This window comes from Peromyscus leucopus, chromosome X (assembly GCF_004664715.2).
Source record: "Peromyscus leucopus breed LL Stock chromosome X, UCI_PerLeu_2.1, whole genome shotgun sequence".
In the NCBI taxonomy this organism is placed as follows: Eukaryota; Metazoa; Chordata; class Mammalia; order Rodentia; family Cricetidae; genus Peromyscus; species Peromyscus leucopus.
The window spans coordinates 94,355,308-94,369,866 of record NC_051083.1 but is presented as its reverse complement, the minus strand read 5'-3'; the positions used below and the strand labels follow the sequence as shown (position 1 = coordinate 94,369,866).

The window sequence follows — 14,559 nt, the reverse complement described above, 5'->3', positions numbered from 1 at the left end:
GTAAGGAAGTACTTACACATGTAACAATATGGTTACGTCTCAAAACTATTATGCTGGGTAAAAGAAGCAAGACTCAAAAGAACAAATCTTACATGATTTAACTTATGTGAAACATTAAGAATGGACAATTTTAGCCGGGCAGTGGTGGTGCATGCCTGTAATCCCAGCACTCGGAAGGCAGAGCCAGGAGGATCTCTGTGAGTTCGAGGCCAGCCTGGGTTACCGAGTTAGTTCCAGGAAAAGGCGCAAAGCTACACAGGGAAACCCTCTCTCGAAAAACAAAAAAAAAAAAAGAACAATTTTATAAAGACAAAGAGTACACTGGGCAGGAAGTGGAGATAAAGATTAAGTGAAAATGGGCAAGAAATCTTACTGGAAGGATCAAAATGTTCTACAACTGATTCATTGTGATAGCTGCATAACTCTGAAACTATTAATCAATTAATACTTAAATAGGTGCATTTCATTTGGTTTTTGTTTTTGTAGTGTTGAGGATTGAAGCTAGGGCCTTGCACATGTCAGCTAAATGTTCTACTACTGGGTACCCCTAGCCGCAGTTGACTTTTATGCTATGTAAGTTACCATAATCAAAATGTTATATAGGGAGGAAAAGGTAAAACTGGGTAGAGAATATGTAGGAATTCTGTACTATCTTTGCAACATTTGTTCTGAGACAGGGTCTTGCTTTATGTAGTCCCAGATGTCCTGGAACTCACTCTGTAGATCAGACTAGCCTTAAACTCACAGAGATCCACCTGCCTCTGCTTCTCAAGTGCTGGGATTAAAGGTGTGAGCCATAGCACCTGGCTTTGCAACTTTTCTATAAATCTAAAACTATTCTGGAAAAATGTTTAAATTTATTTAAATCAAAATTAGAACTTAGGACCTTCAAGATAGTTCCACAATAAAGCCTGATGACCTGTGCTAAATCCCCAGAACCACATGACAGAAGGAGAGAATCAACTCCCAAAAGTTGTTCTCAGACTTCCACGTGCATGCCAAGGCATGTACACACACACACACACACACACACACACACACACACACACACACACGGGGGAGGGGGAAGGAGGAAAAGGGAGACACATACAATCAATAAAATAGTCTTTAAAATAATGTGTGTTCATGGATTATCAATACTTGGTAGTAGCTTTTCAAAGACTTTCCTATAGATTAAAATAGATTAAAAATCTCATTAACTAAAGAATATCTGGAATTGATTTTGATGATAGAAAATATTAATTTTAAACCTCAATTAAGCAAAATAGTACCTCTCTCAAATAATTCTGATCTCAGTATTTCTGTGTTAAAAATATATTCTACTATTATTATATTTAGACTTTCATCAATTAACTTTGTCATAACTTGTCTTCTAGACTTGGTTTTACCATTTGCCCGCCAAAAGCCTAAAATATCTATAACCTGGCATTTTACAAGAAGTTTTCTAAACCCTGTTCTATATCACAACAGGAGAGACATAAACATGATCATTTTTAAAAATTATATTTTTAACATATTTTCTAATACCCTTTCGGATATGCTCTATAAAAGATAAGACTTGCATCTCTTCTGCTACAGCACTATTTGGAATTTCCTTAAAAAAAAAAAAAAAAAACCCACATTGTTAGCTTAACATTCTAGCCAGCCTCGATGTAATTGCCATTACCATGATATTAAAGTGACAATATCATACCCTGGTATCCCTAAGGTGACCACAGTTGAGTAGCGATGTCACCAGGCTACAGACTCACTGAGGTCTCTTAGGTATCAAGTGGCTCCTATGGCATCACACCCTGTCTTTAGCATCACTCTGGCACATCACCTCTGTATGGTGTCATGTGTAACCGCTGCTGTGGCAGAATCCTCCTCTGATGCCACTCTGCCGGGATGGCAGGGTAACTAGCCCGTGCTTCTTTCCACTCCTTGGACAGTGGGAGGGAGGGGGAGGGTAGCTACAGTCCGTGGTTCAAGCTCAAGAGGTAGTACTCAGCTCCAACTACTGTCCCTTCCGCCTGCCACTGCAAGTGAGGGCCCAGAGGAACAAGATCTTTAGGATCAGAACTCTCTTGCCCCGGTACAGTTTCCGTTTCATGTGGCCGATTTACTGGCCCTCCAACGACCACCCACCCTAGCTCTTTCACACAGTGCCTCCAGAAGCCGCTCCCATTACCTGACTCCATTCTCCAGCTGTCATCCTGGGCCAATTCCACCGGCAACTTGACTACGGCTTTCTCAGAGGATTCTGGGACTTGTAGTTCCACATTGCTAGGAGCCGGAACTGAGTAGCCGGCGAAGATGCCTCCAGGCCCGGAAATTCTTTCAAACTGCAACTCCCAGAAGCTCCGGGCTATTGGACGGGCAACACAGAAAACAGAGAGAACAGTGATTGGAGAACCTCTAGCTCTTTGATTGGTTGCCGGAGCAGGAGCCGTGAACGGGCGGGACTTGAGTTTCACGGAGATCCTGGGAAGGCGAAATGGAGGGGTGTGTGTCTAACCTAATGGTCTGCAACCTGGCCTACACCGGGAAGCTGGATGAGTTGAAGGAACACATTTTGGCCGATATATCTCTAGCTACTAGAACCGATCAGGTAAAGCAGCCCGAAGGCCAGTCGCCTAGCCGCGGGCGTCAGTGAAACCCTGCATGGCTTCCCGGACTTGACTTGGTCCAAGGCCACTTCTGAGCTCCTCCCGCCCCTTCCTCCCTCTCATAGCTTTGGGTTAGCTCAAGACTTGCTGTCCGACTCTAGCCCCCAACAGACTGTTTTGGGAGGGGGAGAGGGCAGCCGCTTTGCTTGCTGAATTTCTTAGGTTTCTAGAACATCTCCCGCTTTTCTCAGAAATGCCCAGGCTTTGAGAGACTGAGAGTTTTGTGAAGAAAGCTTTTCATGTGGATTTCTTTTTCTTTAGTTGTAATCCTATTTAATGGACCACGTGTAACTGAATGCCTATTTTGTGCCAGGAAGTTTGAGAGGAGCCGGGAATTTTAGTTAAGTAGAAAAAGTAGGCATAAATGAAATATTATGTATTGTAACCTCCCCGCCCCCCCCAAAAGAACTTTACGTATTCATTTCAGGATGGAAAGGGAAGAATCTATAGAAATATTCGGAAAGGTCTTTGTTTAGAAAGGGAGGTTATTTATACCGTGAAGAAAGAATGGGATTTCCACATCCAGTGGAACTCAGTGAATGGAGGCTAAACAAAAGTAAATGGACAGTGGAAAGTGATTCTGTTCTGATCAACAAAATCTCATGTTTTCTTCATGGTTTTCTAAATCATAGATTGCCTTCTGTTTGACAGACACGGTGTTAAACACTAGTAACACAATGTGTAACACTTCAAAAATCTCCATGTTGTGTCTCTTAGAGGACAGCTCAAAATGAAGAGTCTTTGGAATTTTCCTTTATTACTCAACAGGAGAATTCCCCTGTGTCCACCCAGTTTGCTTTTGTTATTGTCTGGTAATACAGCTTAAATTTAATAAAATGGATTATATTAAAACTTAATCCACTGAAAATGTAACCATTCTTCAATCAGTCAGTGGCATAAAAGGGAGCATTAGTCAGGATTGTGAAGCTTTACATAACAACCATAAGCAATTAATTTATGGACTTTATTTGCATCCAGATTTAAACCACCTGAAAAAAGGCTTGTAGGAGACAAGGAATTCTGAATGTGAAATTGGCTATTAGTTGTTTTAAATGAGTTAATGTTAATTTTATTTATCTTACTTCTTTTGTTCTTTAAGATTTGATCTCCCTGTGTAACCCAGGTTGTCCATCTACTCGAGAGCCTCCTATCCACCAAGTCCTGGGTCTCTCTCATATTCCTTCTATTTTATGAGTATTTGAATTTTTCATAAAGTTTAACTGCTCTCTGGGGACATTGACATGGAAGGCTACAGGTGTCCACAGCAGTGAGACTTCTTTCAGCTGTCTCCCTCCCTGGGCACCAACAGAAGTATCAAGTGATGGCGGTTCTACCCCTCTCCTTTTCATTCTTTTTTTGATTGGTTGGTTGGTTGGTTGGTTTTGGTTTATTTCGAGACAGGGTTTCTCTGTGTAGCTTTGGAGCCTGTCCTGGAACTTGCTCTGTAGACCAAGCTGGCCTTGAACTCACAGAGATCTGCCTCTGCCTTCCGAGTGCTGGGATTAAAGGTGTGTGCCACCACAGCCCGGCCCTCCTTTTAATTCTTAATACAGCCTCTACCCGCAACCAGGCAACTCCCAGAGTGTCACAGTCAAGTTGCTTTACAGGCTCAGTGGTAGAGCACTTGCTTTAACGTGCAGGAGGCCCTAGGTTTGACCCACCAGCACCCCCCACACACACACACACATTATACATGCATACATACAATCACACTATATTACTCAAGGCTAAGAAGTATGGCAAGCAACACAAATAGGGACTCTTTGAGAATCATGAGTCCTACCTCGTTATTTAAAAATCACAATTTTATTGCACTGATTCTGTGGGGTATGTGTTTATAAAATAATCTCAACTATTTGCATGAACATTTCTAATTTCTTTCTCCGTAACATCCATGTGTTCACCAGATGTAGTGGCATATATGCCTGTAAACCTAGCACTTAGGAGATGGAGGGAAAGGATTGAGAATTTGAAGCTAATGTTGGCTACATAGCAAGACCCTGACCAAACAAAACAAAAATTCACATCTTCTTTGTAGAACCTCTCACTTGAAGTTTGTGTGGTCATAGAGATTTCACAGTCACAGAGCTTGGATTAAATTATGTGATAAATAAACACTGGATAAGTTGCTTATGTGAAGTAGTCTTAGTTTCTTTATGTGTAAAATGGGGGATAATAGGGACCATATGGAATGGTGAGGGTCAAAAGAAATGATGCATCTAAAAGTGGCACAGTGTTTCACAGAGGCATGAAAAACGTTGGAATTGTACACAGCAAATCTCCATTTCTGCCACTGTATTGAAACCACTGCTTTTATCACTCTATGCTGCCCAGAATTCCTTACGTTTATTGGTGTTATTCTCCCATGTTACTAATACCTGGGCCTCTCAAATGCTGGTAAGTAATATGGCTTAAGGTTACCTACCTGAGGACCTGGTGCTCTCCATTTCTTATGTTCAAACTGGAGGTTTGCCAGCATCAGCACTCTTCTGCTTACTTGTCTTCAGGAATTGATAGCTGTGCTTCCCTGTTTCCCATCTAGGACAGCAGAACTGCGTTGCACTGGGCATGCTCAGCTGGTCATACAGAAATTGTTGAATTCTTGCTGGAACTTGGAGTGCCAGTGAATGATAAAGATGACGTAAGTACTAGGCAGGTTTGATAAACCCGGGGTTATCTTTACACCCCAGCCTTGTATTTACTGAAGTCTGAATATTAAGCTCATAAACAAAATTGGAACCTTTATAAGTAGAAGTGATAGTATGGCCTTAGTGAATAGGCAAGAGGCTAATGATTACATTATTTTAGAATGGTAAGGAAACTCTGTAATTCGGGGCTTATTATTATGAACTCAAAAAGACTGTTAACATATTTATGTTAAAATTGTTGGTGAATGTTGCCTGAATAATAAAGGCCTAGATGTATATGTGTTACGTAGAAACATTTATTATAATGATACTGGCTATATTAAGATAAGACTTGTGAGAGCTGGAGAGATGTTTCAGTAGTTAAGTTGCTGCTCTTGGAGAAAGGACCAAGGTTTGGTTCCAGTATGCTACAGGCTGCAGGAATATATCATAAGAACTCAGCTGGTTATGGCAAAGTAACTACCTGGAGGGATCAGGGAATTCCTCCAGAGGAAGCCAAATTCCAAGGAGTTTTTGGTGTTGTTTGACTTGTTATATATCAGCTGTATTCTGTTATGAAAATCATGTGTGCCTTCATAGCTTTCCCAATTGACTAACAAAGGGCTAACAGTGTAGACTAATCACTCTCTGGACATACACATTCCAGGTATTTGGAGAACAGCCTCAGGAAAGGCTTTCTCTGGAATCAGATTATCTCCCTTGGCCACTTTCAAGGACTACAGGAAACACCGCCCAGGTGGGCGCCCAACTTTCAATGATTAACAATGATAACAACCCACATGCTAGTCTCCTGACTTAAGGTAAATTCCACAAGGAGACACCACCTAGGTAAGGTGGACGTTAAGTAATAGCTTTACACAATTTAGCTCGGACCCTCCCTTCTTATACCGGGACTTCCAGGGCACAGGTCGGAGAAGAGAAAAGATAATGGAAGAACTAGATGGGTAAGAACTAAAGAGGAACAAACTGAGATGGGGAAGAACTAGATTGAAGGGCTAGAAGAGAATACTAGAGGAACGAGATGGAAGATGAGGAAGAGCCAGAAGGGGAAGAACAACATGAGGAAAACCCAGATGAGAGAGAAGGAGACGGGAGAGGAGCTGATAGGGGAAAGAACTAGATGGATGAGAACCTAGAAGGGACAGAACTAGATGAAGGAATTAAGATAGAACCTAGAGGAGACAGTAGATAAATATAGAGAGAAATCAGGCAAGAAAGGAGCTAGGCATGAGAGCAGAATAGAAGCTGTGTAGAGAGAGAACTATCACAGAATAATAAAGTGTATGAACTAAGGAGTTTCGTGTACATAGATTCATTTCTTTTCATCAAAGATTAATTATCAGCTGGTTGTAGATTCTTCCTGGACCCTTGGAGGGGACTATTCAGGGGCTGAACCCCCCTAGTTCCCGATACCAGTACCCATGTCGGGTGGCTCCCAGCCTCCTGTAATTCCTGCTTCAGAGGACCTGACACCCCATTTTGGCCTACATGCATATACATATAAGTAAAAAGATAAGATTTGTAAAAACTGAGAATGGAGCCTGTTTTGTAGGCACAGGTTAATTTTCAGAGATGTTTACTAAAGTAATATTTATAAAAGAAAATAAAAATTTTAAGGGAGAATGATTGAATAGAGCATGGTATACATACTTTGTAAGTTAATATGAAATCAGTCATTCCAAAGAATGGCAGAAAAATTCTTATGATGCTAAGTAGAAATTGTGGAAAACACACCTGACAGAATTTCATATACTCTGATTATAGTTTTTATTTTTTTAAGTTATTGTATGGGAGAAAAATGTATTAGAATTAGTCTTATATGTCATATCTGTGTTCTAGGATTGTGGCTATTTTTAAATGATTGATTTTATTTTTATTTGTGTGTATCCGTGAGAGTATGCCATCTATGTGCAGTTGCCTTTGGAGGCCAGAAGAGGGCATCAGATCCCCAGAGGTGGAATAACAGACCTTTGTGCTCCATCTGAACCAAAGGGAGGTCCTTTGAAAGAGCAGTATGTGCTCTTAACCACTGAACCATCTCTCCAGCTCCTTTTTTCTTTTGTATAAATATTTGTTTCCAAATTTTCCACAGTGCTTAATGGAGTGGGAGGAGAATGTTGTTAAGTTATCTATACAGCTCTCTAAACCTTGAACAAATGTTAATGTTCATACCTCTGTCCCTTTTCTCCTTGGCGTTTGTAAAAACGCACCTTTTATACAGGCAGGCTGGTCTCCTCTTCATATTGCTGCTTCTGCTGGCCGGGATGAGATTGTAAAAGCCCTCCTGGTAAAAGGTGCCCAAGTGAATGCTGTCAACCAAAATGGCTGCACACCCCTCCACTATGCTGCTTCGAAAAACAGGCATGAGGTGTGCTTCTGTCCCTGCAGTATTTCCCTTTGCGTTCTAAACGTGAACAGAAACAGACTTCCGCATCGTTTTCCTGTCCTCCTTTCCAGATTGCTGTCATGTTGCTAGAAGGTGGGGCTAATCCAGATGCGAAGGACCATTATGAGGCTACAGCAATGCACCGGGCAGCAGCCAAGGGTAACTTGAAGACGGTTCATGTCCTTCTGTTCTACAAAGCATCCACAAACATCCAAGACACTGAGGGTAACACTCCTCTGTAAGTGACCAATAGCAGTCATTTTTATTCTGCTTAGAAGTGCAATCCATGCTAAGAGCAAAAAAACAAATTGAAAGGATGCCAAAGCATAATGACAAAAACTAAAATTGACTATCATTTTGCTATCCCCCAAAAATACTAATAGCATTTTTGAATATTTCTTTCCAGTTGTTTATGTGCAGATATATATATGTAGCATATAATAGCAAAATTTGAGATGTAATAATTTTATGTTTTCATCTCATGGCACATTGTGAGCATTTTCAATGTCATTAAATACATTTAAAACATTTATGATAGCTGTATACATGTGCCATGATTTAGTCATTCCTGATACTGTTTACTTAAACAGCTTTGAGCCTTTGACTATTTTAAGTAATGCTGCATTGACTGATTTGTTTAAGAAAATCTGTGCCCATATTGCTGATTGTGACCTTAGGATAGACTTAGAAGTTGATTGTTTCAACAAATACACATGCTTCAAGACAAATTGCTTCCAGAGGAGTTGTCTCATTATACCCTCCCAACAGCATCTTAACAGTACCTAGTACCTCCTCATCAGTTCTAAATTACCCTCGTGTTGTACACAGTGTGACCTTCATGGTTAGAACTGCCATTTTGTTACTGATTTTGAAATTTATTAATGCCTAAAATTATAACATTTTGTGGCCTCTCTGTTCCCTTCCAGGGGAATTCATTCATTTTGATAGACTCTTTTGTAAAAACTTCTTTATTAATTCTTTGGGAGTTTTACATCATGTGCCTTAATTCCATTTACCTCCTGATCCCCCTGTATCCTCCCCTCACCCCTACAGTGCCTCCCACAAAAGAAACAAAACAAAGTAAGCAAACAAACAAACAAAAACAGTAACAAAACAACAAAACAAAGCTCTTTGCTTCCCCCCCCCACACTTTCCAACACTTCCTCATTCGTCCTGGTGGCTTTGGGACCTCAGTATGCCATGTAGTATATATACCCTCTTGTCGTTTTAAGTGCTCTTGACACAGTAAAAATAGGAACATTATGTCATAGCAGTTGAAAATATTTTCTCAGTCTGTCTACTTATTTGTTCCTGATTTTTCAACTATCACAAGTGACCAGTTACTATGTAGCCAAACCTATTCATTACCATTACAAGTAGAAAGCTTTTCTCTCATCCTGAGAGGAATTAAATATTCACTTCTGTGACTCTTAAATCTACCTGGGATTGATGGATGTGGATAACTTCAAGCCAACCTTTACCTTGTGTTTGTGTGTGTCTGTGTCTGTGTGTCTGTCTGTCTTTGTGTGTGGTTTTTACATACCCATTTTTCTCCTTTGTTGAATAATGATCTTTTTCAAGTCAGAAATTCTGGGTGTTTTTGTAGTCTAGAATAAGGCTGAACCTTTTCTCCTCTGACTTTAAGACAGCTTTTGAAAGTTCAGCTTTTGAAAGTTCAAGGGCTGAACATGGTGGCACACGCCTCTAATCCTAGCCCTGGAGAGGCAAAGAAAGGCAGATCTCTGTGAGTTTGAGCCAGCCTGGTCAATATAGCTAGTTTCAGTGCAGCCAGCGCTCCACAGTGAGACACTATTTGGAAAACAAAAACAAACAATACTGACCAGCAGTGATGGTGCATGCCCTTAATCCCAGCACTTGGGAGAAAGAGAGACAGACAGATAGATCTCTGAGTTCAAGGCCAGCCTTGTCTACATATCAAGTTCTTGTGGGAGCCAAAGTTACATAGAGAGATCCTGTCATAAAAATATTGTTTTCTTTATTAAAAATAGATTCTTGCCGGTGGGCACGCTTAATCCAGCATCGGAGGCAGAGCAGGGATCTCTGTGAGTTCGGAGCTTGGCTACAATGATTCAGAAAGGCAAAGCTAACAGAAACCCTGTCTCGAAAAAAAAAAAAATAGATTCTTCTCTTACACATTTTTCTCTTCCATTACTCTTCCTTGATCCCCGCTACCTCCCCTCTCCCCCAGATCCACCCCCCCTCCATTTCCTCTTTATTAAGGATCAGGCCTCCAAAAGATATCAGCCAACACAGCAGAACAGAGTACAATAAGACAAGGCAAGAGCCCTCATAACGAGGCTGGCTGAGGCAGCCCAGTGGGCAGAAAAACTTCCTAAGACCAGGCAAAAGATTCACATACACACCTGCTCCCACTGTTTGGAGGCTCACTCTCACAAGCCAACAGCCATAACATACACACCGAGGATCTGGTGCAGACCCCAGCGTGTCCTGACTTTCTGAGTGAGCCCTGCTTCGTTGGTTCAGTGGGCCCTGCCCTCCTGGGGTCCTCCATCTCCTCTCACTACTCCAGTCTTTCATGCCCCTCTTCCACAGGGTTCCCCAATCTCTGAGGGGAGGGACCCAATGAAGACCAAGAAAAATAGTGTTTTCTTAATTCTTAATTTAAAAATCTTTCTTGTAGGCCTAAGCGACTGTTTTTTTTAAATGAATAGTCTAGCTTATTTCGCCATGTGTCATTAATCACATTGGCCTGGAAATAGTCTAGGAATTAGATAGTATAGGGTCCTTGGGAGAAAGTAGGATTTAGAATTTCATGGATACTGTTCTTCAATATAAGTGCTGCCCCTTTGCAACTACATTAAGTATGCATATTAAGGAACTTAACCATCCTTCCCCTTAATTTCCTTCTCTGTAATTTTATAGTCGTAATTTCTTCCTCACTGGATTACTGTGAGGTTTAAATAAAATGCTGTATAAAGTGCCTAATACTTTGCCTGTCAAACTATATATGTGACTGGCAGAGGTTGGTTTCTTTCCTCAGCAAGTTAACTGTTGGCTTCTGTCATTAGAACAAGAACTTTAACAAACTCTGTGACAACTTCTACTGTAAACCGGTGCTAATTGTACCTTGATTTGTCAATGGAGATATACGAATCAACTGAGATCAGATCTTTTTAAGTGTTTTTCCAAAAGTCACGCATTATTATAGAAGCAGAACATGAATTGAAGCTTCCCTTAATTCTAACCCTGAATTATTATTACATTAAAGTGCTTAGAGTAAGTTACCATTAATCTCCATCAAATGAGGAAGTTGTGCCGTAGGCTAGCATTTAGAGCCAACTGTGTGTTTTAGTGGGACCAGAAGCATGATTTATGATCTGGTTTATAGAGCTATTCTAGTTAGGTTTAATTTCCAGTCTTTCCCATGCCAGTTGATTTCCCTTTCCTGATGAAATAACTTTCCAGTATCACCACTGTCCAGGGATAAGCAGTTTAGACTGGAAATCCTAACGACTATACAGAACTGGTAGTGACTCATTCATCTTTGTGATCCCCAATTTCAGACACTTAGCCTGTGACGAGGAGAGAGTGGAAGAAGCAAAATTACTGGTGACCCGAGGAGCAAGTATTTACATTGAGAATAAAGAAGAAAAGACACCCCTGCAAGTGGCCAAGGGTGGCCTGGGTTTAATACTCAAGAGACTTGTAGAAAGTTAAGCAGCTTGGGTTTATTCTTTGTGGGTTTTGTTGTCCTCACTGTCCTGGAAACTGTTGTACTGCGCACAAGGCATCTGGAATGACTGAAAGCATTTGTTCACCTTCAGAATCTTACATGTTGTATCGCTCCTGCTCCAGTCCCTGTTCTAAGCTTACAACCCACTGTTCAGGCAACAAAACTCTTGAGATTGTTCTGCTGATGTCACTTATTGTTCTCCATTAAACCTTGCTTAATTTGGAGTAAGTGGTCCTGTGGCTGTCATGAGTCTTGAGCATCCTCCCATCCACCTGCTGTCCTGCTGCGGAACAGAACAAGTCCAGAAACAGGCAGCCAGTTGGACTGTCAGGGGGTTTGAGGCGGGTTCTGTGCAGGTGACACAAAGCCTGACTTGTCTTTTGAGGTCACACTGAGACCTCTGCCAAATTTCTCTTTCAACTGTGAGGTTAATTTATTTTTGTTACGGAGGAGGGGGGAGTTCTATATTTTAGTGGACCAAATTTTAAGTTGAATTGTATGTTCCTAAATAATGAAGAGCAACAACCACAGCCTATGTGTCATGTACCTTTTTGACTAGCCATTTTCCTCCACAATAAGACATACCGTTTTTTAAAAAAGAAATTAAAAGTATCTATATCAACTCACCTTGTAAATGAAAAGAATTGTCAAGCTTATTAAAGGGATACATAACAAAATATATTTTGATTTGTATTTCAAGTACTACAAAACTTGTATTTTAGTGCCACAAGCAATAAACTGTTGAAAGAATCTCCCAATTTCTTTCAAGTCAGTTACACATTCACTTAAACCTTAAAATCTTGAGCTAAGATCTATTTTTCAGTTCAAGATAGTTCTGAAGTCAATAAAATTAATGGAGCTTGAACTGCAACTAAAATCCATAAAAAATAGTAATCTTTTGAATTGCCAAGTTAATGTAGAGTGAAAGAAAATTAATAATTATAAACTTGAACTCTATTTAGCAAAGCATCTTAATTGATAAGTAGTCAGCAAATGTAGTCCAAGTGACTCTTTGAATTTTAATTTTGTGCTGCACTTATTGCTTAAAAGATGGGATCTAAGTAAATCTACAAACTTTCATTAATTTGGGGTCAAAGACTTAAATGACCAGTAACTAAAATGAGTCTTGTACATATGAGCTGCGTTATTGTTAACAAAACTTTTTGACATGAACATTCTGAGTGCTAATCTTTATTGGAACGAGTAAGGGAAGTATTTTCTTATGAAAGCAACATTTGTTAAATGTTGGTGGGAAAAATGATGAAATTATTCATTTCTAGTGTGTTTTTTTCCCAATAGGATCAGAAAGTAAGTCTTATCCCATAGGGTCCAAAGTGGGAGGAGGTAAAGGCCTTTCCTTTTTACAAATTTTGAGATTTCTTCAATAAGCAGTACAGATTGAACCAAACTTCAGGAAATTGGTAGGCTCTTAGTATTACTTATTTAATTATATAAACCAGAATCTTAATTATCTCTGACACTGATCAAATTGCTACTTGTTCCTATAGGAAACCAAATAGCAACAAAGCTCATTCAGGTCAGTAGGTCTTGTAATAACAAAATCAACTCAGAGAATAAGATAATTCAATTGTGACACTAACCAATAATATAATATAGAAGAAATAGGTTAATTGAAACAAAATCTAAGATCTTATTTTTATGTGTGGATGCATTTGTTTTGAATCTGGGTTTATGTATGTGAATAAAGTGCCTGCTGAGACCATAAGAGATCACTGGATTCCCTAGGGCTGGAGTTAAATGCAGTGTGAGCTGCTTGACATGGGTGGTGTGAACTGAACTTGGGTTCTCTGCAAGAACAGGACCTGCTCTTAACCACTGAGCTATCATTCCAGCCCTGAAACTGAAAGATATTACATATTTAAGTTTCTATTATAGAAAATACAACATTCAGCATAACATATAAATTTAACATTTCAGTTAGGTTCTATATAGAGGAAAATTTGTGTCTCAATATGATAGGATGTCTTAGTTTATCTCTCTGACCCCCAGTATTTCTCTCCATAATTCCTCAATTACACCAACCCTAATGAATTTCTTAACATGGTTATATCTGGTTCTTGTCTGTTTTCATACTCATTGATCATTTTTATTGAGCCCTCAAATCAGTCTGTTGGTATGTTTGTTATGGTATAAAATGTTCTTCACTTTGGGGATCATGGCTCCAGCTTTACAGTCCTATTGACTGCCTAAAACTTCGTGTATTTTTATGTGTTTATAGTTTTCATCAAACCCTCAAAGGGAGCCATGATTTCCCCTAAAAGTTCCCCTGAATAATAATAAAGAACACCACATCAATTATCAGAAGATATAGTTCAACAATAGTAATAAGTCCATTTTCTAAGATTTTTTTTATATCCATTCTCACTTTAATCTTTGAGACAGAAATCATTTCCATTTTGAAGATAAAACACGGAGAGCTGCAGAAACAGCCAGTAACAAAACCCAGCTTCCCCAGAACCCAAACTATTTTGTGTGTGTATACTCAAACAATGAACCAAGTAGATGGTACTCTGGCCTTTTCATAATCGCTGGGATTAGTTGTAACACCTACCCTGTACTTTTCTTTAAATTAGCAGTGGCATGCATTTATTGGTTTCTCTCCTGTGTTCCTAGCATACAGCTCCTATCACCCTCTGGTTTCCTAAGTGCTAAAAGTAAAAGAGTACCTTAATACATAGCTCCTACAGCCTTTTGAATTTCCTGGGAGTCCAGAGCAACTTGTTTCAGTGATCAGATCTTGATGGGCCTCTGGAGCTTCAGGGTAAGTAGGGACTGTTCACTATAATGGATTATGATCAAAATCTTGGAACTTTGGGTTCCACCCTTCTAATATGTCCCCCATCATCTGGCATTGTGCTGTGGACTAATCCTCTTATACACTGTAAAGATTTGTCACTTGAATTGGTTTAATATAATGCTGATTGGCTAGTAGCCAGGCAGGAAGTATAGGCAGGACCACCAAACTAAGGATGATGGAAAGGAGAGGGGCAGAGTCAGGAGTCACCAGCCAGATGCAGAGGGAGCAGAAGATGAACATACTATGCTAATAAAGGTACCACCACGTGGCAAAGCATAAATAGAAATATGGGTTAACTTAAAATGTAAGAGCTAGTTAGTAATATGCCTGAGCTATTGGCTGAA

General features: G+C 39.9%; 2 protein-coding genes across 2 annotated transcripts in view; one reads left to right on the top strand and one right to left on the bottom strand.

Annotated features, from left to right (window-relative positions):
- Atg4a (autophagy related 4A cysteine peptidase) overlaps positions 1–5,292 on the bottom strand; it is a 62,413-nt gene extending 57,121 nt beyond the window's left edge. Inside the window, exons 1-2 of the mRNA XM_028876902.2 lie at positions 5,074–5,292; positions 2,171–2,347 (exon numbers count right to left, since the gene is read on the bottom strand). Of these exons, the coding sequence (XP_028732735.2) occupies positions 2,171–2,347; positions 5,074–5,095 (199 nt within the window). The 5' untranslated portion in view covers positions 5,096–5,292. The remainder of the gene's footprint in view (positions 1–2,170; positions 2,348–5,073) is intronic.
- Positions 5,293–6,717: 1,425 nt separating this feature from the next.
- Positions 6,718–11,381, top strand: Psmd10 (proteasome 26S subunit, non-ATPase 10). The gene is made up of 4 exons (XM_037198794.1): positions 6,718–6,741; positions 7,518–7,664; positions 7,754–7,920; positions 11,228–11,381. Exons 1-4 carry the CDS (start codon positions 6,718–6,720, stop codon positions 11,379–11,381), a joined length of 492 nt encoding a protein of 163 aa, XP_037054689.1.
- The last annotated feature ends 3,178 nt before the right edge of the window (positions 11,382–14,559 follow it).

Excerpts from the sequence above, each read along its gene's own strand:
- Psmd10 (XM_037198794.1), top strand. The coding sequence starts at position 6,718 with ATGTCGGGTGGCTCCCAGCCTCCT. Across the intron at positions 6,742-7,517 it reads CGGGTGGCTCCCAGCCTCCT|GCAGGCTGGTCTCCTCTTCA; the intron begins GTAATTCCTGCT and ends CCTTTTATACAG. Across the intron at positions 7,921-11,227 it reads ACTGAGGGTAACACTCCTCT|ACACTTAGCCTGTGACGAGG; the intron begins GTAAGTGACCAA and ends CCCCAATTTCAG.